Source organism: Felis catus, chromosome A1, assembly GCF_018350175.1.
Source record: "Felis catus isolate Fca126 chromosome A1, F.catus_Fca126_mat1.0, whole genome shotgun sequence".
In the NCBI taxonomy this organism is placed as follows: Eukaryota; Metazoa; Chordata; class Mammalia; order Carnivora; family Felidae; genus Felis; species Felis catus.
The window spans coordinates 197,191,266-197,205,727 of NC_058368.1; the positions used below are offsets into that span (position 1 = coordinate 197,191,266).

General features: G+C 49.4%; 1 protein-coding gene across 8 annotated transcripts in view; it reads right to left on the reverse strand.

The window, feature by feature from the left end:
• Positions 1 to 14,462, reverse strand: part of ABLIM3 (actin binding LIM protein family member 3) — a 110,458-nt gene that overhangs the window by 18,189 nt on the left and 77,807 nt on the right. For 4 of the 8 annotated variants that reach the window (XM_019810883.2, XM_019810880.2, XM_019810867.2 and 1 more), the window contains 4 exons: positions 8,284 to 8,342; positions 5,946 to 6,017; positions 1,694 to 1,849; positions 132 to 161 (listed from right to left, as the gene is read on the reverse strand). In XM_019810883.2, the coding sequence (XP_019666442.1) occupies positions 132 to 161; positions 1,694 to 1,849; positions 5,946 to 6,017; positions 8,284 to 8,342 (317 nt within the window). The remainder of the gene's footprint in view (positions 1 to 131; positions 162 to 1,693; positions 1,850 to 5,945; positions 6,018 to 8,283; positions 8,343 to 14,462) is intronic. The other 4 variants (XM_011286180.3, XM_019810886.2, XM_006928009.4 and 1 more) reach the window with 2 other exon arrangements.

Consider the following 14,462-nt stretch of genomic DNA (forward strand, 5'->3'; position numbering starts at 1 on the left):
TCTATGTCTCCTGTCTGTGCCGTGGTTGGGGAGCCCCCCAGGGGGCTGGGGAGGGGTGAAACCAGTGGTCGGCTTGGTCAGCATAAAGGGACACAATCATATAAAAGGTCTTCCTGAACCAGCTCGATTACCTGGGAGTAGGGAGATAGTGTTCCCAGCGACTTAGAAGCGAAGAGTTTGAAGGCCATGGTGGAAGGAGCAAAGGAAAAGAGAGGAGGGAGAGAGGAAGAGGGTTAAGTAGCACAGCAGAGGCCGGCCTGCAGCTGCTCCTGGGCCCCCTCCCCAGACAGCAGGTGCACTTAGCATACGGGGATACCAGCAGTGCCCACAGAGAGCAGGAAACCCAGAGATGGTGCGCTCCTTTTACCAACGGGAAACCAAGGCCCAGAGAGGGCATGGGGTGGTTCCGGGCCTCTCGGGTACGACGTGGCAGGCTCTTCGCTTGGACCCAGGCTTCTCCACCACAAGCTCAGAGCCATTTCCTGACCCCTCCTTGTCCTTCCACCAGTTCACGACCCTCTGTGGTTCATGACAACAGTGTGCAGGGCGGGGGACCCAAATGTAAGGCCAACTGAAGGCCAGGCCGCGGCCATCAACGTGGGAGCTGGGTTGGAGGGTGGTGTAGCAGATTGGAGATGAGACATCCCATCCTGCAGAGGGCGCTGGCCGCTCAGCCCGTGGGACACCTGCTCAAAGTGAACCCAGCTCCTTAAGTTTCCAGGACAAGTCAGAAATGCAGGTTGTTATGTGAAATCTCTCCGTGTGTAAATATTGGCAACTGATTTGCATTTTCAAAAGATACTTTGTGAGTGAAACAAAACAGATCTGGAGTTGGCTTTGACTCGTGGGGCCCAGGGAGCCATTTCTGGCTTCAGGAGCATCAGCTTCTACCTGACACTTGGTCCCCTGTTCCCGGTTCGTATTGCATTGGGCTGTCCAACCAAAGAACCCTAATCCCTTTAGAGAGGAAGGGGTGGGGACAAGAACCTGGGTCCCTGCTCCCCAGGCCAGGCCTTCTTCTGCTTTAAACAATCTCAGTTCAGGGGCCATGGATGGGGCTAGAAGCTGCCTGAGATAGAGATTGCCAGGACCTTCGGGGTAACAGCCACGCTGCCTTCTCCAGAGAACACTTTCTCTTGTCCAGCCACCACTGAATTATTTCGAAAGCCATCTGATGCTGAATTTTTAAAAAGTGGCTCTTGCTCTGAGCATAGGGACTTAAGATCAGGTACAAAAACCAGAGAACCAACCTACCAGGGATTATAAACCTAAGGCCACTGAGCCTGTCAGGGGGTGACAGCTATAGGCTGTGTATAAGATTACTTCACTAGAAGAAAAACAGTAGCTCAAGTGATATGTGGTCACAGGTTCTCGGCTTCAATGTTGGGGTTCTCAGGGGGTGGCGGAGACTGGGGAGAACTGGGGAGCCCCTGTCCTGCCTATAGAAGGCGCTGCTCCCCCCCTCTCCAGATGGTGGAAATTCTGGTGTACTGTCACCTGCTCTGATTTTTCAAGAAAAGCCAGATTTCTGGGTGAAATTTTGATTTTTAAATGTTGACTATAAATTCCAGTTTATAACAGTCCAGGGGCCAGCACTGTGGAAGCCGAAGTGTCTGTCTGTGATGGAGTGGCTGGGGACCCTGTGGGCCTCCTCTCCTTCGACAGCCCCCGAGAGAGGGGCGAGACGCCATACCTCTCCATAGCCACATCTCTCCAGCATCTCGTCGGACGTGTATCTGGAATGAGGCTCGTAGGAAATGAGGTCGGGGCGTTGTACCTCGTAGATGGACTTGACCTTGGGGAGAGCTGCCAGGTCTTTGTAATTAAGGATCTCATTATCCACTTTAGCCTGAGGAAGAGGAAAGGTATAGGAAAGAGGCGGAGAGATAAGAGGGAAAAGGGAGAGGACACAAAAACCAGGCACAGGGGCAATGAGCTTCTCCAGGTTCCGCTAGAGACAAGGTCTTAGGAAGATGAGGAGAGTGTTAGAATCAGGCAGGTCATAGAGGCCATCCATTCCAACAGGGCTAACACTGATCGAGCGCATTTTAGGTGGGAGGCCCTGTGCTTTGCAGGAATTGTCTCCTCTAAGTGTCCGGATGCCTCTGTGAAGTCAGTGTCAATGTTACTACTATTTTTCAGAGAAGGAAACTGAGGCTCCAAACGTTCTGCACTTTGCGCCGTTTAGCCAGTAGGTTTGAATCCAGTCTGAACCACACAGCCTGGGTGGGGACTGCCTTTTGACCCCCCACCCCCACCCCCCGCCACAGGAAGGATATCCTCATTCACGGCTCTTTGAAGATGATGGAGATGATAAAGACAATTACCCACGGAGAGTGAAACACTAGCTAACACTGGGTGAGCACTCATCACGGGCCAGACTCTGTCGTAAGTCCCCTGTAGGAATGAACTCCCTTAACTCCTACAACTCACAACGCTACTAGTAGGCACTCCTATCATCTCGATTTTTTGAATGAGGAAACAGGCACAGAGAAATCAATGAACTTGCCCAAGGTCATACAACCAATAAGTAGCAAAATCAGAATTCAAACCCAGCCAGTCTAGCCTGGGAACTGGCCTTCTCCAGTAGCCTCTGCTAGCTTGGCAGGTGGAGAGGTGGAGAACTCTGCCGTTGGCTGAGTTCAGCCTTCTAGAACTGCACTGATCAAGAAGAGACAGCTTCCCCTTGCATGGGGCAGACCACCTCTCGTGGCTTCTGAAGCCATGTACTCTCCACGTCTGCATCCTCCACCTGTTCCCCCTGTGACCCGCTTCTGCTGTGGTCATCAAGGATCTGTCGCCCCATAACTACTGTGGCTTGCAAGGTCCTGACATGAGATAAACTGCGAGGCCACTAGACAGAGACTCCAAAGAAACGGAATTATCCTCATGACATTCTTCTAGTGCCTTGGGGCCCAGGTGAGTCTCAAGCCAAAACTATGGCAGAGGGGGCAACTTTCATAAAGACCTTATGAGCACTGCTGTTTGAAACACTTTCCAGGGTCCTTCCACCATTCTGTCCTGGTCCCAGCCCACCACTGTTTGAGCACTTTGTGTTCATTCTCCATTGCTTCTAGATCCACTGTCCACTCCTCCTTGCCCTGATTTGGGCTCTGAGACCCCATGGGCTACATCAAGACTCCCTGGATTTCAGTTGGGTTGTGTCAATGCGGGGGGGGGTCACCTGCAGACAGGGGGGTGATGGCGAGAGAGGCTGTGTACCTGTGTACCTGTCCCCTTGGCACCGCCCTTGCCCCGCTGGTTGTGGTGGGCATCGATCCTATCCAGGGTTGCCTTTCACGGCGCCAGCTTTCGCCAGGCCATCTCTTCAGGCTTAAGGTAGTGACAGCTCCTGCTGCTGTAGACCCTGCATGCCACACTCTGTCTTGTGGGTCCTCTAACCCTGCCTACACCTCTGTGAATGGTCCCTTCGCAGAACCTTCTCAGCTAAACCCTTAGAGATGCACCATGTCATCTCTGCCACAGCCTGCCCAGCTCAGGCACCATATCTGTACCGATCTGGGGGTGGGTGGGTCAAGGGAACCTTGTGAGAAGGGTCCACCTGCCGAAGTAACTGCCGCCTTTTGTTGTGGGATGTTAGGTCTTGACCTTGAGAGCTCCTGGCATCTTGCAGACTTGTCTCGACCCATCAATACTCTTCTCAGTCCAAACCTCAGAAATACTAAATTTATATTTCTTCCTGTAGGCTCCTTGTTTATAGGGTTATAAATGAGCCTTAGGTTTGGAGGCGCAGTGATTGAACAGAGGCATCCCAACATAATTAGCCAGGAAGGAAGGCAGAGAACATGTGGGGCTGGTCGAAGACAAAACTCCTTAAGATGATTCTAGCAGTCAAGGGGGGGATGAGCAAAGCTGGAAAGAGCCTGCCCCCTCCAGGTCCAGTGATAACTCTATTTGAATACCAAGCCTCAGTATTTATGAAAATTAAGCCAACACTCTTCTCTTTCTGTTATCGCATGTTCCCAAAACGGTGGGATGGTTCCTTCCCTGAATGTGGAAGCCATGTTTGGAATGGTCTGATTGAAAAATGGCCCCCATGACGTGCAGTCACTCCCCAGAGCAGCTGAAGGTGAGCGTTCTAAAAAGTGAGAAAGGAGAGTACAGAAAGGGAGACACATGTCTACACTGGCACGCGTGGGGAACTGATCTCCACGGGCAAGCTCCCCTCCCCCCCCCACCCCGGTGGACAGCTCAACGGCAGGTGTCCCCAGCTGCTCTTGTTCACTTGTATGGAGCTGTTTCTCAGAGGAGCGACACGGCGCTGTTTCTCCAGGACTCCAGGGTGCGCATCACCAGGCCTAGTTTGTTTCACAAAGGTTAGCCAGGCTCCTCAGAAGCAGGGGAGACCAGCCAGAGATGAAAGGCACTAGAGCACTGCTATATGTATGTATTCCCCAAGTTCGTATATCCTGGCAACGCTCTGCGGGAGACGTGCTCACTTCTGTCAATAGCCTTCTCATGGTGTAGGCCCTGAAACTAAGCTCACGAATTCTGCGTGCGTCTGGCCCCGTTCATAGCACCGGGGGGACGAGAGTCTCTCTTGTTCTGGACAGGACTCTTCAGTGAGTACGGCCTGTGATCGAAGCGCTGGTCTGCGGGAGCCGCAAGGCAGTATTGACCATACTGAAGTTGCTGTCCATGGTAACTTTTAGGTCTGATTTTCATTGAACAGAGGAAGAAAGGAAAGGAAACAGTCCCACTAAGGGGCGTTATCCAGGGATCAAGGAGGAAGCTGGATGTGGATCTGAGGTAAAATCGTGATGAAGCAATGGTGGTCAGGGCCCACTCAGGGTTGGCTAGTTTGGGGACTGTATCTAGAACTTCTTACCAGGAGCGGTTTTCCTGCTGTAGACCGCTCCCCTGCCCCACCTCCTCTTCTGGCCTTCGTGGCCCCTCAGACTTGGGGAAGGCTGGAACAGTCTGCAGTCAGACGGTTCCTCTTCTTTGCTCATCTCTGTCCTCTCTGGCTCTGCCTCCCCCACCTGCTTTAACTCACTTCTGTTTCTCTCTCAGGTCTGAGCTTAAGTGTTTCTTTCTCAGGATTCTTCCTCCAGTTGGTCCTAGACTGTCCGTCCCTCTGTCCATCTGCACCATCATCAGAGCACCCGGAACTTTTTCTTCCTAGTAGCACTTATCAGAACTGTGAGTGATTACGCATGTAGTCAATGTCATGAGGACAGGCATCAAGTCAGGGCACTTCACCACCATTTTCCAGCACAGACCCAGCCCAGAGGAGCCACTTAGCACACGTTTGTTGAATGAATGAATGAATGGATAAATTACATATCCAAGGGACTTCTGAGCTCATCTGGCTCAACTCTTGTCCCTTCTGCCATGTCCCTGCAAGTGATGAGTTTCTCGGTTTGAATGCTTCGGGGATGGGAGCTCAGGCACACACCTGCGGTCCTCTCCACCTTTGAACTTCTTAGGTCACCAGTAAGCTTTTCTTTACATTTGCAAATCCACATTCCTACGGCTTCTTCTTCCTCTCTGCCTCCTTGTCACCCAACCCTATCTCCACACGGACCTCCCCCGCAGTCCCTACTCTGAATGCCACTCTGACCCCAGATTTTGGTCTCACTCTTGTCTCAGTTAAACAATGGGGAAGGACGCACACTGCAGGGGTCTCAGAGCTCATCAAGGGCTCTTCTGTCTTTGCACTTTCTTGGGATCCTGCTGCACTTGATTATCCCCGTAACACTGTTTGATGTGGCTGTGTGCTCCGTGAGGGCAGCGTCTATGTCCTTCCTCCCTGTGCCCCACTGAGTCCTCAGGACCTAGCACAGAGTCTAGCACATGACAGGCAAGCACAAGGCATTAGCTGGATGAAAACCTCACAGCTATCTTTGGGGGTCCTTAGGAACTCTTTAGATCCCAGACCTGGGGCTAAGGAAGGCCTCTGGTGGCTGAAAAGTGATACATACGCAGATGACTCGGTTGGGTGACCCGATGCTGGAGCCAGGGGGTGAGATGGAAGTTTCGGACGTCCGCCTATGCTGTGGGAGAGAGGAGACAGAAAAGAGTGAGAAGGTGCACCTCGCTCTGGAGGGGAAGAGGGGCGGGGAGGAAGAAGGTGGCTGTGCAGGGGACAGCGACAACACTGTGAAATGCACTTGCTGGCCTTCTGTACTTTCTCTTTATTTTCTGCCTTTTAAATCCGTGTCTGAGTGTGAATGGAATTGGAAATGCACAGGACTTTGGGCTGTTGGACAGAATTTGGATTTTTGTTCATTTGTTTGTTTTACATATTTGAGGTAAGCATTTATTCATAAAATTTTTCATTGGGGGTTATCCTGCCAATAATGTATTTACTTTAAACGAATAAAATTGGTTAGTACTTATTCCTTAGCAGTTTGTTGATATAAAACATACCAGCAGGTTAAACTTCATGCAATTGCATAATGTATTGATTCTTTACAGGGTATCCATTGCGAATTAACATCAGCCTAAGTGATAAACTTAAAAAATCTTTCTCTGAACGGTGGCAATGATGTGTTAATGGCTCCCTTAGCCGAATGGCACTATGTCAACCTCAGTGCAGCCCTGAGAGTGGCAGCATGTAGTTGAAAAGCAGACAGAACGGGGACCAAGGATCACTGGTGAACTATGTGATTTTAGAGATCCCGGATTCCCCATCTGTAAAATGAAGGGGCTGGTCTTTGGGATTGCTAAATTTCCTGCCAGATTTCTCACGGCACAGCTTAGAATTAAAGCATTCTACTTGGGGCCCTGGAGCAGTGTTGCCCAAACTGTGGGTCATGAACTAGTGATCCTAGTTCATGGGAAGATGAATTTAGGGGGAGCATTTGATGATACCGAGTTGCAGAATGGGCGTGTAAAATGTAAAATTGTATTTCATTCCTCTTGGTTAGATCAAGGAGGAAGTCTTAATTTAGTGCTAATATATTTTAGCAACTTTCTTGACAGTTCCTTTTTTTTTTTTAAACAATGCCATCTAGCTGGAATTTCTCAGATTTATTTATAAGAAACATTTCATTTGCATTGAATGTATTTTATGGTTGCCTTCTACTGTTAAAGCAAGTAATGCTGGTTTTCTTATTTAAAATAAGTTCTGTTGGGGCGCCTGGGTGGCGCAGTCGGTTAAGCGTCCGACTTCAGCCAGGTCACGATCTCGCGGTCCGTGAGTTCGAGCCCCGCGTCGGGCTCTGGGCTGATGGCTCGGAGCCTGGAGCTTGTTTCCGATTCTGTGTCTCCCTCTCTCTCTGCCCCTCCCCCGTTCATGCTCTGTCTCTCTCTGTCCCAAAAATAAAAATAAATGTTGAAAAAAAAATTAAAAAAAAAAAGTTCTGTTAAGTAAAGAACAGTGGGTTGACGTAAAGAAAAAATATTGATACAGGTGATTCACAGCCATGGCAAAAGCATCAGGGTTGTAGGAGGGTAACTGGATTTGAGAAATGCCACCCAAAAGGTGGAAATCGGGGAAGAAAGGGCAATTAGGTCTTTTTACATCTTAAATGGGAGAGGACCTGGAAGAAACAGGGGGAAAAAGAACCTCACGGCTCAAACAAAATTATCTGTCAACAGACCAGTTCTTTCACAAAGAGGCATTTTGGATATTATCCAGTGCCCGTCCCCAACACACACCCAGGTTTCTCCTCCACGGTATCGAGGACTCAGGAGCTGGGCTCCTCCCTGCAGTCCTTGGAACAGGAACCCAGATTCACAGGACTTCCTGGTACTAGTCAGAGCGGTAATTGAAAGGGACACAGGACCGCAGCTGGCCTAGCGTGTGCCTGGGGACACGGGCTGTGCTCCTGCTGGCAGCATTACTGTGGGCAAATCACCAACCTCTTTCGACTTTGAATTTCTCACAAGCCAAGAGAGGATAAAATTCCCTGTCCCATCTGATCCATGGGGTTAAAGAAATGAAATCAGAGAGTGGCTGATGCTTTGCAAACTGTCAACTCGTGTGTCAATAATCACTAATAAATGACCCCAGGCTCGGGAAAACCCCCCGTGTGTGTGCTTCAAGAGGCCGCATCTTTCGCTAAGGTGAAAGCCTTGCCCCAGGAATGCTAAAAACTCACATCAATACAGTGTTTCATGGTTCTCAAAGTGCTCTCGCATGCAATGTCTTTATCCCCGCAAAAGTCCCATGAGGCAGGTGTTACCATTAAGGAAACCTAAGGATACAGGTACACAGTTGGGAGCGTGCGTACTAAGGAACAACTCCCTACTAAAACACAGGGCCCCCACCCTGTGGCAAAAAGTCTGGTCCGGCATCGCTACCGGCTTGCTTACCTTTAACTTCTTCTCTGCCCGGGCTGCCTGTTTGCAGATGGGGTGCCAAACCTCAGAACCTAAGGACACAGCAAAATAACAAAGGCTCGGACCTTTCATACCTACTAGTTTTCTTGCCATCCTCACCTCAGTGTAGTCCCTCAGCAGCACAAGTGCCCTACACAGGGGCCAGGAGCACCCCCAGGTGTCCCAGGCTCTTTGCTGTGACATCAGTTCAACCCCCCCCCCCCCTTTCTACCTGTCCACATCCTACCCATTCCTCAAGGTCCAGGTTCCACACGGCATCTTCCTGCAAACTTTCTTACCTGGCAGCTGGGAGAGACTTCTCTCTTCTCTGTGATCCATCTTTCTTTGTATCTTTCTTAACACGACCTCACATCACAGTAGCTTGTGGATTCATTGCCCTAACCAAATTAGAAGCTCCTCTGGGCAGGGGCTGAGCTTTATTCATTGCTGGATCTCCCGCGGCATCCAGAATGGGATTTTGCTCTCAGCAGAGGCCCCCGTACGTGTTTTGCAGGGTGAACAGATGAGCGGATGATTGGCAGTGAGTGACAAGCAGCAGGTGGTCAATAAATATTTGTTGAATGAATGAATGACAGTGGAGGTGAAATAAAGTGACAGGCCACGGTGAACGCCAACCTCCTTTCTCTTCAGAGACTTATGACAGTCTACTAGATCTATCAACCGAAAGGGAGGTGGGGTCATGGTGTATATTCTGCTTGAGCGCACTGTCTTGACCTGCTAATTCCTAAGCGGCTCCAGACTCTTCAAATATAGTATATCGCAAATGCCCGCATTTTATTGTGGGCACCGAAGTCTAGAGGCCATCTTGGGAAGGCATGAACAACAGGTGGCTGGTCACATGTTGGGAAGAAGCCCCAAATATTACACATTCCCCAAAGAAGAGACAGGTGTCCTGGATTAGAAGGAAAAATAGGAACATATTATCCCTCTGGTGCCATTCCTCTTATTACCAGCCCTAAAAGGAAAGGAGCCAGCAAATGGCTGGATTCCTGAGCACCCAGATGGCATTTGTTTGTCTGACTTTGTTTTTAGGATATACTTTCCATTATGGTTTGTTGCCTGGAACCCCCAGGCCTGGGATGCGGGCCAAGCGACAGGGGGTGGCGTAAAGTTGAAAAATTAGCCCCAAAAAGGGGATACAGAGAGGATAGGCCTGAACGTAAGGAGCCTGGAGTCTGGTTTCTGGAACCTGGATTCTTGCCTCCTCTCGGCCCCAGGCACACCCTCTCCCTGGGTTCCGGTTTCTGCGTCTAAATAACAACGAGGTGGAGTTTGGATGGTCTCCGAGGTTACTTTCATCTCCAAAAGTTTAATTCTAGGCCCGGTTTGTCATTTATGAGCTAGGGACCTTTCAGTTTTGTTTGCTGAGTTTCTTGTGAGTTCCTAATAATTCAACACGAGTTTAATTCCCGCTCACGTAAAGTGCAATGGCTCTCGGAGCCCAGTAGAGGGACTCTGGGTCTGCGGGCTGGAGCCTGCCAGTCGCAGGGTGTGTCTGCGACCAAGTGATGGGTGGGGATCCTTGCTTTGGGGAGTTAGTCCAGAGAGCATTTCCGGGTCTGAGAAGCTGCTGAATCCACCAGGAGTTGTTTACCCCCGTGGCTCTGGCAGGAAGCACATGTTACAGGTCACGGTAGGAAATGGATGAGGGGGATACAGATGTCTAAGAAGGTCGTGAGATGAAGCGAAAGAGGCGTCTGAGGGGAAAGAGGCAGGCAGAAGTTCTCATGGGGGGAAATGATGTGTAAAGAGTGGAGGTCAGACTAGATGGTCTCGTCCCGCCACGGACACCGTCTGTTCTGAAATAAAGCTGGGCTGCCAATGGCTTCAGCCCTCAGCAGGTTGATCGAAAGCAGGTTTATAGAAGTGGCGGGGGTGGGGGGCTGGGGGGGGGGAGAATCAAAGGCGAGAAAGAAAATATAATTAGAAAGGAAAAGAAATCAGAAGTTTGGGAGCTGGCAGGATAGCCTCTAAATTAAACAGGGAAGGAACTTGCTGGCTGTGAGTGATAGACGGAGGTGAGTTAAAGTAAGAAGAGGTGATCTGTTCACGAAGACCCTTACGAGATGATGGCCGGCTGAGCTTCTGCCACCAGCCACGAGCTCAACCGCGACACTGACAGAAAGACAGCATCCGGAAGGCCATTATTCTCTTCTACGGGCTTCTCCTCAGAGTTTAAAACAGTTTCTGGCTCATGTGTGTTTAATAAAGACGTAAATGAATGGCTGGTTGGATTCCCGCCTCTGTATTTTTATTTATTTATTTTTTTTATAATTAATTAATTATTTTAAAAATGTTTATTCATTTTTTGAGAGAGAGAGAGAGAGAAAGAGAGACAGAGCGAGCGAGCATGCGTGGGGGAGGGGCACAGAGAGAGGGAGACACAGACTCTGAAGCAGCTCCAGGCTCTGAGGTGTCAGCACAGAGCCCGATGAGGGGCTCGAACTCATGAACCGTGAGATCATGACCTGAGCTGAAGTTGGAAGCTTAACCAACTGAGGCACCTAAGCACCCCCCCCCCACCTCTGTATTTTAAAATGAGACACAGGATGAGAGGTACCCAGAGGATGATGGTAACCAGGGCGGAGAGGGAACCCAAAATTAAGCCATAAAGTAGGGTTTTCACTGTGGAGAAGAGAATACTTAGCAGAATGTTGAAAAAGGTTTTTGATATCTTAATGACTCTCTGTGGGAAGAGCAATGAACTTGTTCTGCGTGTCTTGTAATAAGGACCGGGGCAGAAGTTTCAGGGAATGAGAATTCAATGTCTGAGGACTGAACGGGCCCCTTTGAGAGTGAGCTCCCTGTCCCTGGAAGCATGTAAGTACACACTGGGTAGAAACATGCTCAGCAGGGATATTGTAGAGGAGACATACAATGAAGTAGTTACACTGATGCACGTAACTCCCTACCCTTGGAGATTCTGTGCTTTATCTTCACAGATTTCTCTGTATAAAAAGAATCAATTATTTGCCCCTATCCAATGATCCCGCTCCTTCTGTAAGTTTTATAAGGAGTGGGACTCATATCTGTCTTATCTGCAGATACAGCTGCAGGGACTGTAGATTCTCAATAAATACTCATTGAGTGAATGAATAAAACAAAAGACACATGATATTGTGTTGTAGGCCAGCTGAATCCCTTAAGCTGGGCTCAGAGATTTGGACAAGTGGTACAATCTAGACTCTGATTCAACAGCTACAATTCCAGAGTGAGTGTCTATCAGAGAGTCACTAGACTGGGGTTTGTTTAAGTGGGATTTGGGGACCAGCTGTCCAGAATCCCGGTAAGATGCCCCCACAAAGTCCCTGAAGTCAACTCCTGGAGGCGGGGCCTGAGAATGTGTGATGTTAACAAGCTCCCCGGATAACTTATGACTCCAAATTGAAAAACCACAGGGCTGGATACCAGTTAATACTCCAAATTTGTTCCTTTGGAATGTGATGGGATAAAGAAAACCAATTTTATAAGACGTAAGAACGCTTTAACTTCTTGAAAGAAGTCAACACTTTTTGCTTGTTAGACTCCTGGTTTCATGAGTCATACCCTCGTCCTCTGAGACCATCACTGACAGTTCCAGGTCCTGCAGTTAAAACCTCCTGTGAACGTTATGGAAGTGAAGGGTTAGCTATTCTGTGTAAGCCGATTCAGAGGCTGAGATCTGAATCTCCAAAGCTGTCCCTCAGCTGGGTGGTAAGCCTCTTCTTCTTTTTTTTGTTTTTTTGGATCATTGGAAATTTTAATGCCAGATCAGTCCTGGTGCCACAGTCTTGCAGACCGCCCGGCCAGCGTTACAAACACAGCAGTGACCAAAACCGGCCCACCCAAAGGTTCTACCTGGCCAGCGAGGTGTTTTTACATGAATGCTTTTAGACCCTGCAGGTGGCCAGTGACCCCTTCCTGCTGTCTGCCTCTCAGCCCTTCTTGTTCATTTAAGCAGGCATTTAGGTTTTTAAACCCGGCTCCCGGCCAGGGTGTTCTCTTACAGCAGGCTTCTCCTCCGGATTTCTCTCGACCACAGCAGGGTGAGGCCTCTCTGCTTTGCGGCAGCACTAGCCTTGGTGACCTAGGCTTGCTAGGATCTTGGATTGGCCCTTTGGCTCCTTGAAAATCCCTGCCTGGGCAAACAAATGTGCTGTGTCCACACACTGGGATATCATTCAGCCATAAAAAGGAATGGAGCACTGATACATGTTATAACATGGATGAATCTAGAAAACATTATGCTAATGCTAAGTGAAAGAAACCAGACCCAAAAGCCCACGTTTTGCAGGATTCCGTCTCTATGAAATTTCCCCAGTAGGTAAATCTATACAGGCAAATGGCAGATTAGTAGTTGCTAGGGTCTAGGGGAAGGCAGTGGGAAGTGTCTAATGGGACACTCCAGCATATTCATGGAAGCAAACGTCATCTTCAGACAATCCTGCGCACTGGTAAATTTTCGCCGCATGTCAGGCAATCCATACATTACTGAGTATACTATTCCTAAGGGGTCTGAATGCCACTTACACCTTGCTTCCTAGCTGCATCGTCCAGAGCAAGTCAGTTAGCTCTCTGTGCCTCAGTCTCCCCGCTGATAAAATGGGGGATGGGAACAGTACCTGCCTCGGAGCTTGTTGTGAGTGAGCATCAGTGAGTTACCATTCACAGAGCCCGCAGAACAAGGTCCGCCTAGAGTGGGTACCGTGACAGTGTTAGTGGTTGGGATTATTATTATCTTCCCTGCCCTACCTAAACAAAAATCCGTTTGCCAGGACGGCAGCAGAGCCCAGGTGCGCGGGAGTTCACAGGCAATAGTAACGGCTGATAGCAACAGCCAGGACGGTAATTAAAATGCGTGAGTGCGGGGGCGCCTGGGTGGCGCAGTCGGTTAAGCGTCCGACTTCAGCCAGGTCACGATCTCTCGGTCTGTGAGTTCGAGCCCCGCGTCGGGCTCTGGGCTGATGGCTCAGAGCCTGGAGCCTGTTTCCAATTCTGTGTCTCCCTCTCTCTCTGCCCCTCCCCCGTTTATGCTCTGTCTCTCTCTGTCCCAAAAATAAATAAACAAAAAAAAAATTAAAAAAAAAAATGCGTGAGTGCTTTCTGTGTGTCGTGCATTTTTGTTATTCTTATTGTCATCATTATAACTAATATTTAGAGAGTGCCTAAGCCAGGCCTTATGCCATATACTTTATAATTGTAGTACTTAGGTAGAAACTAACCGTGATGACTAGCATTTATTGCCCACGTAGGCTAAGCCCTATGCTAAGCGCTATTAATAGCAATGGTAACACTGACAACAGCCAGCATTTTTTAGTGCATGGCATCATGGGGAATGGCCACTCCACCTTCCTGGATGTTTATATCAGCTCAGACTGGCGGAGCTGGGGGTCCCAGGCTGGGTGCTACAAGCCTTCATCATGCATTCGCTCATTTAACACAATAGCCTGGCGAAGTGGGCCTAAGGCTACCCCCTGTTTTCAGATGGGGAAATTGGGGTTTAGGGAGCTTAGATGTCTTGCCCGCCCGTCCAACACTGTCTCCTCGCCCTGGCCTGGGTGTGCGTATATGACCAAGTTGGGCTCCTCCGAGTCTCTCTGGGCTTTCTGTGCTTAAACTGGCGGGGAACGCCGCCTCTCTGTGCCCTCGGAGCCCTCCTTCCCCAACACAGAGGCAGCCAGTGCAGGGCGGGAGAGCGGGAGGCCACACAGAGAAAGAAGCATAGAGCATAACCACCTGCTGAGCCCTGTGCGCCCTTCAACCCAGCCCTGCCGTTTCTAGGTGCTTCTCAGTTCTGTGAGATGATCAATGCCCTTTTACCTAAAGTTGTTTCTGCCGCCTAAAAAGTCCAGGCTAATAAAACATCTCATTGAGCTAAAATCCGAGTATCTGACAAGTTCTTGACCTGCCCAGCGGGCAATTTTGTTTCCCAGAAAATAGAGGAAGCAGCCAGGGAAATTGCTACTCTGGACCTAATTCTGACCAACGTGGACAAATTGGCTGGTGAAGTAGATGTGACATGTAACTGGCGAGAAAATGGTCACATCGTCTTGAGTTTGAGGTGACCCGAGAGAAGAAGCAAGTTGGAAACAGACTTTAAATCACCAACTTTAAACTACTATGCTATAATATTTTCTATAGGATTCAAGATGTTTGGTAACCCTAAAAGTCTA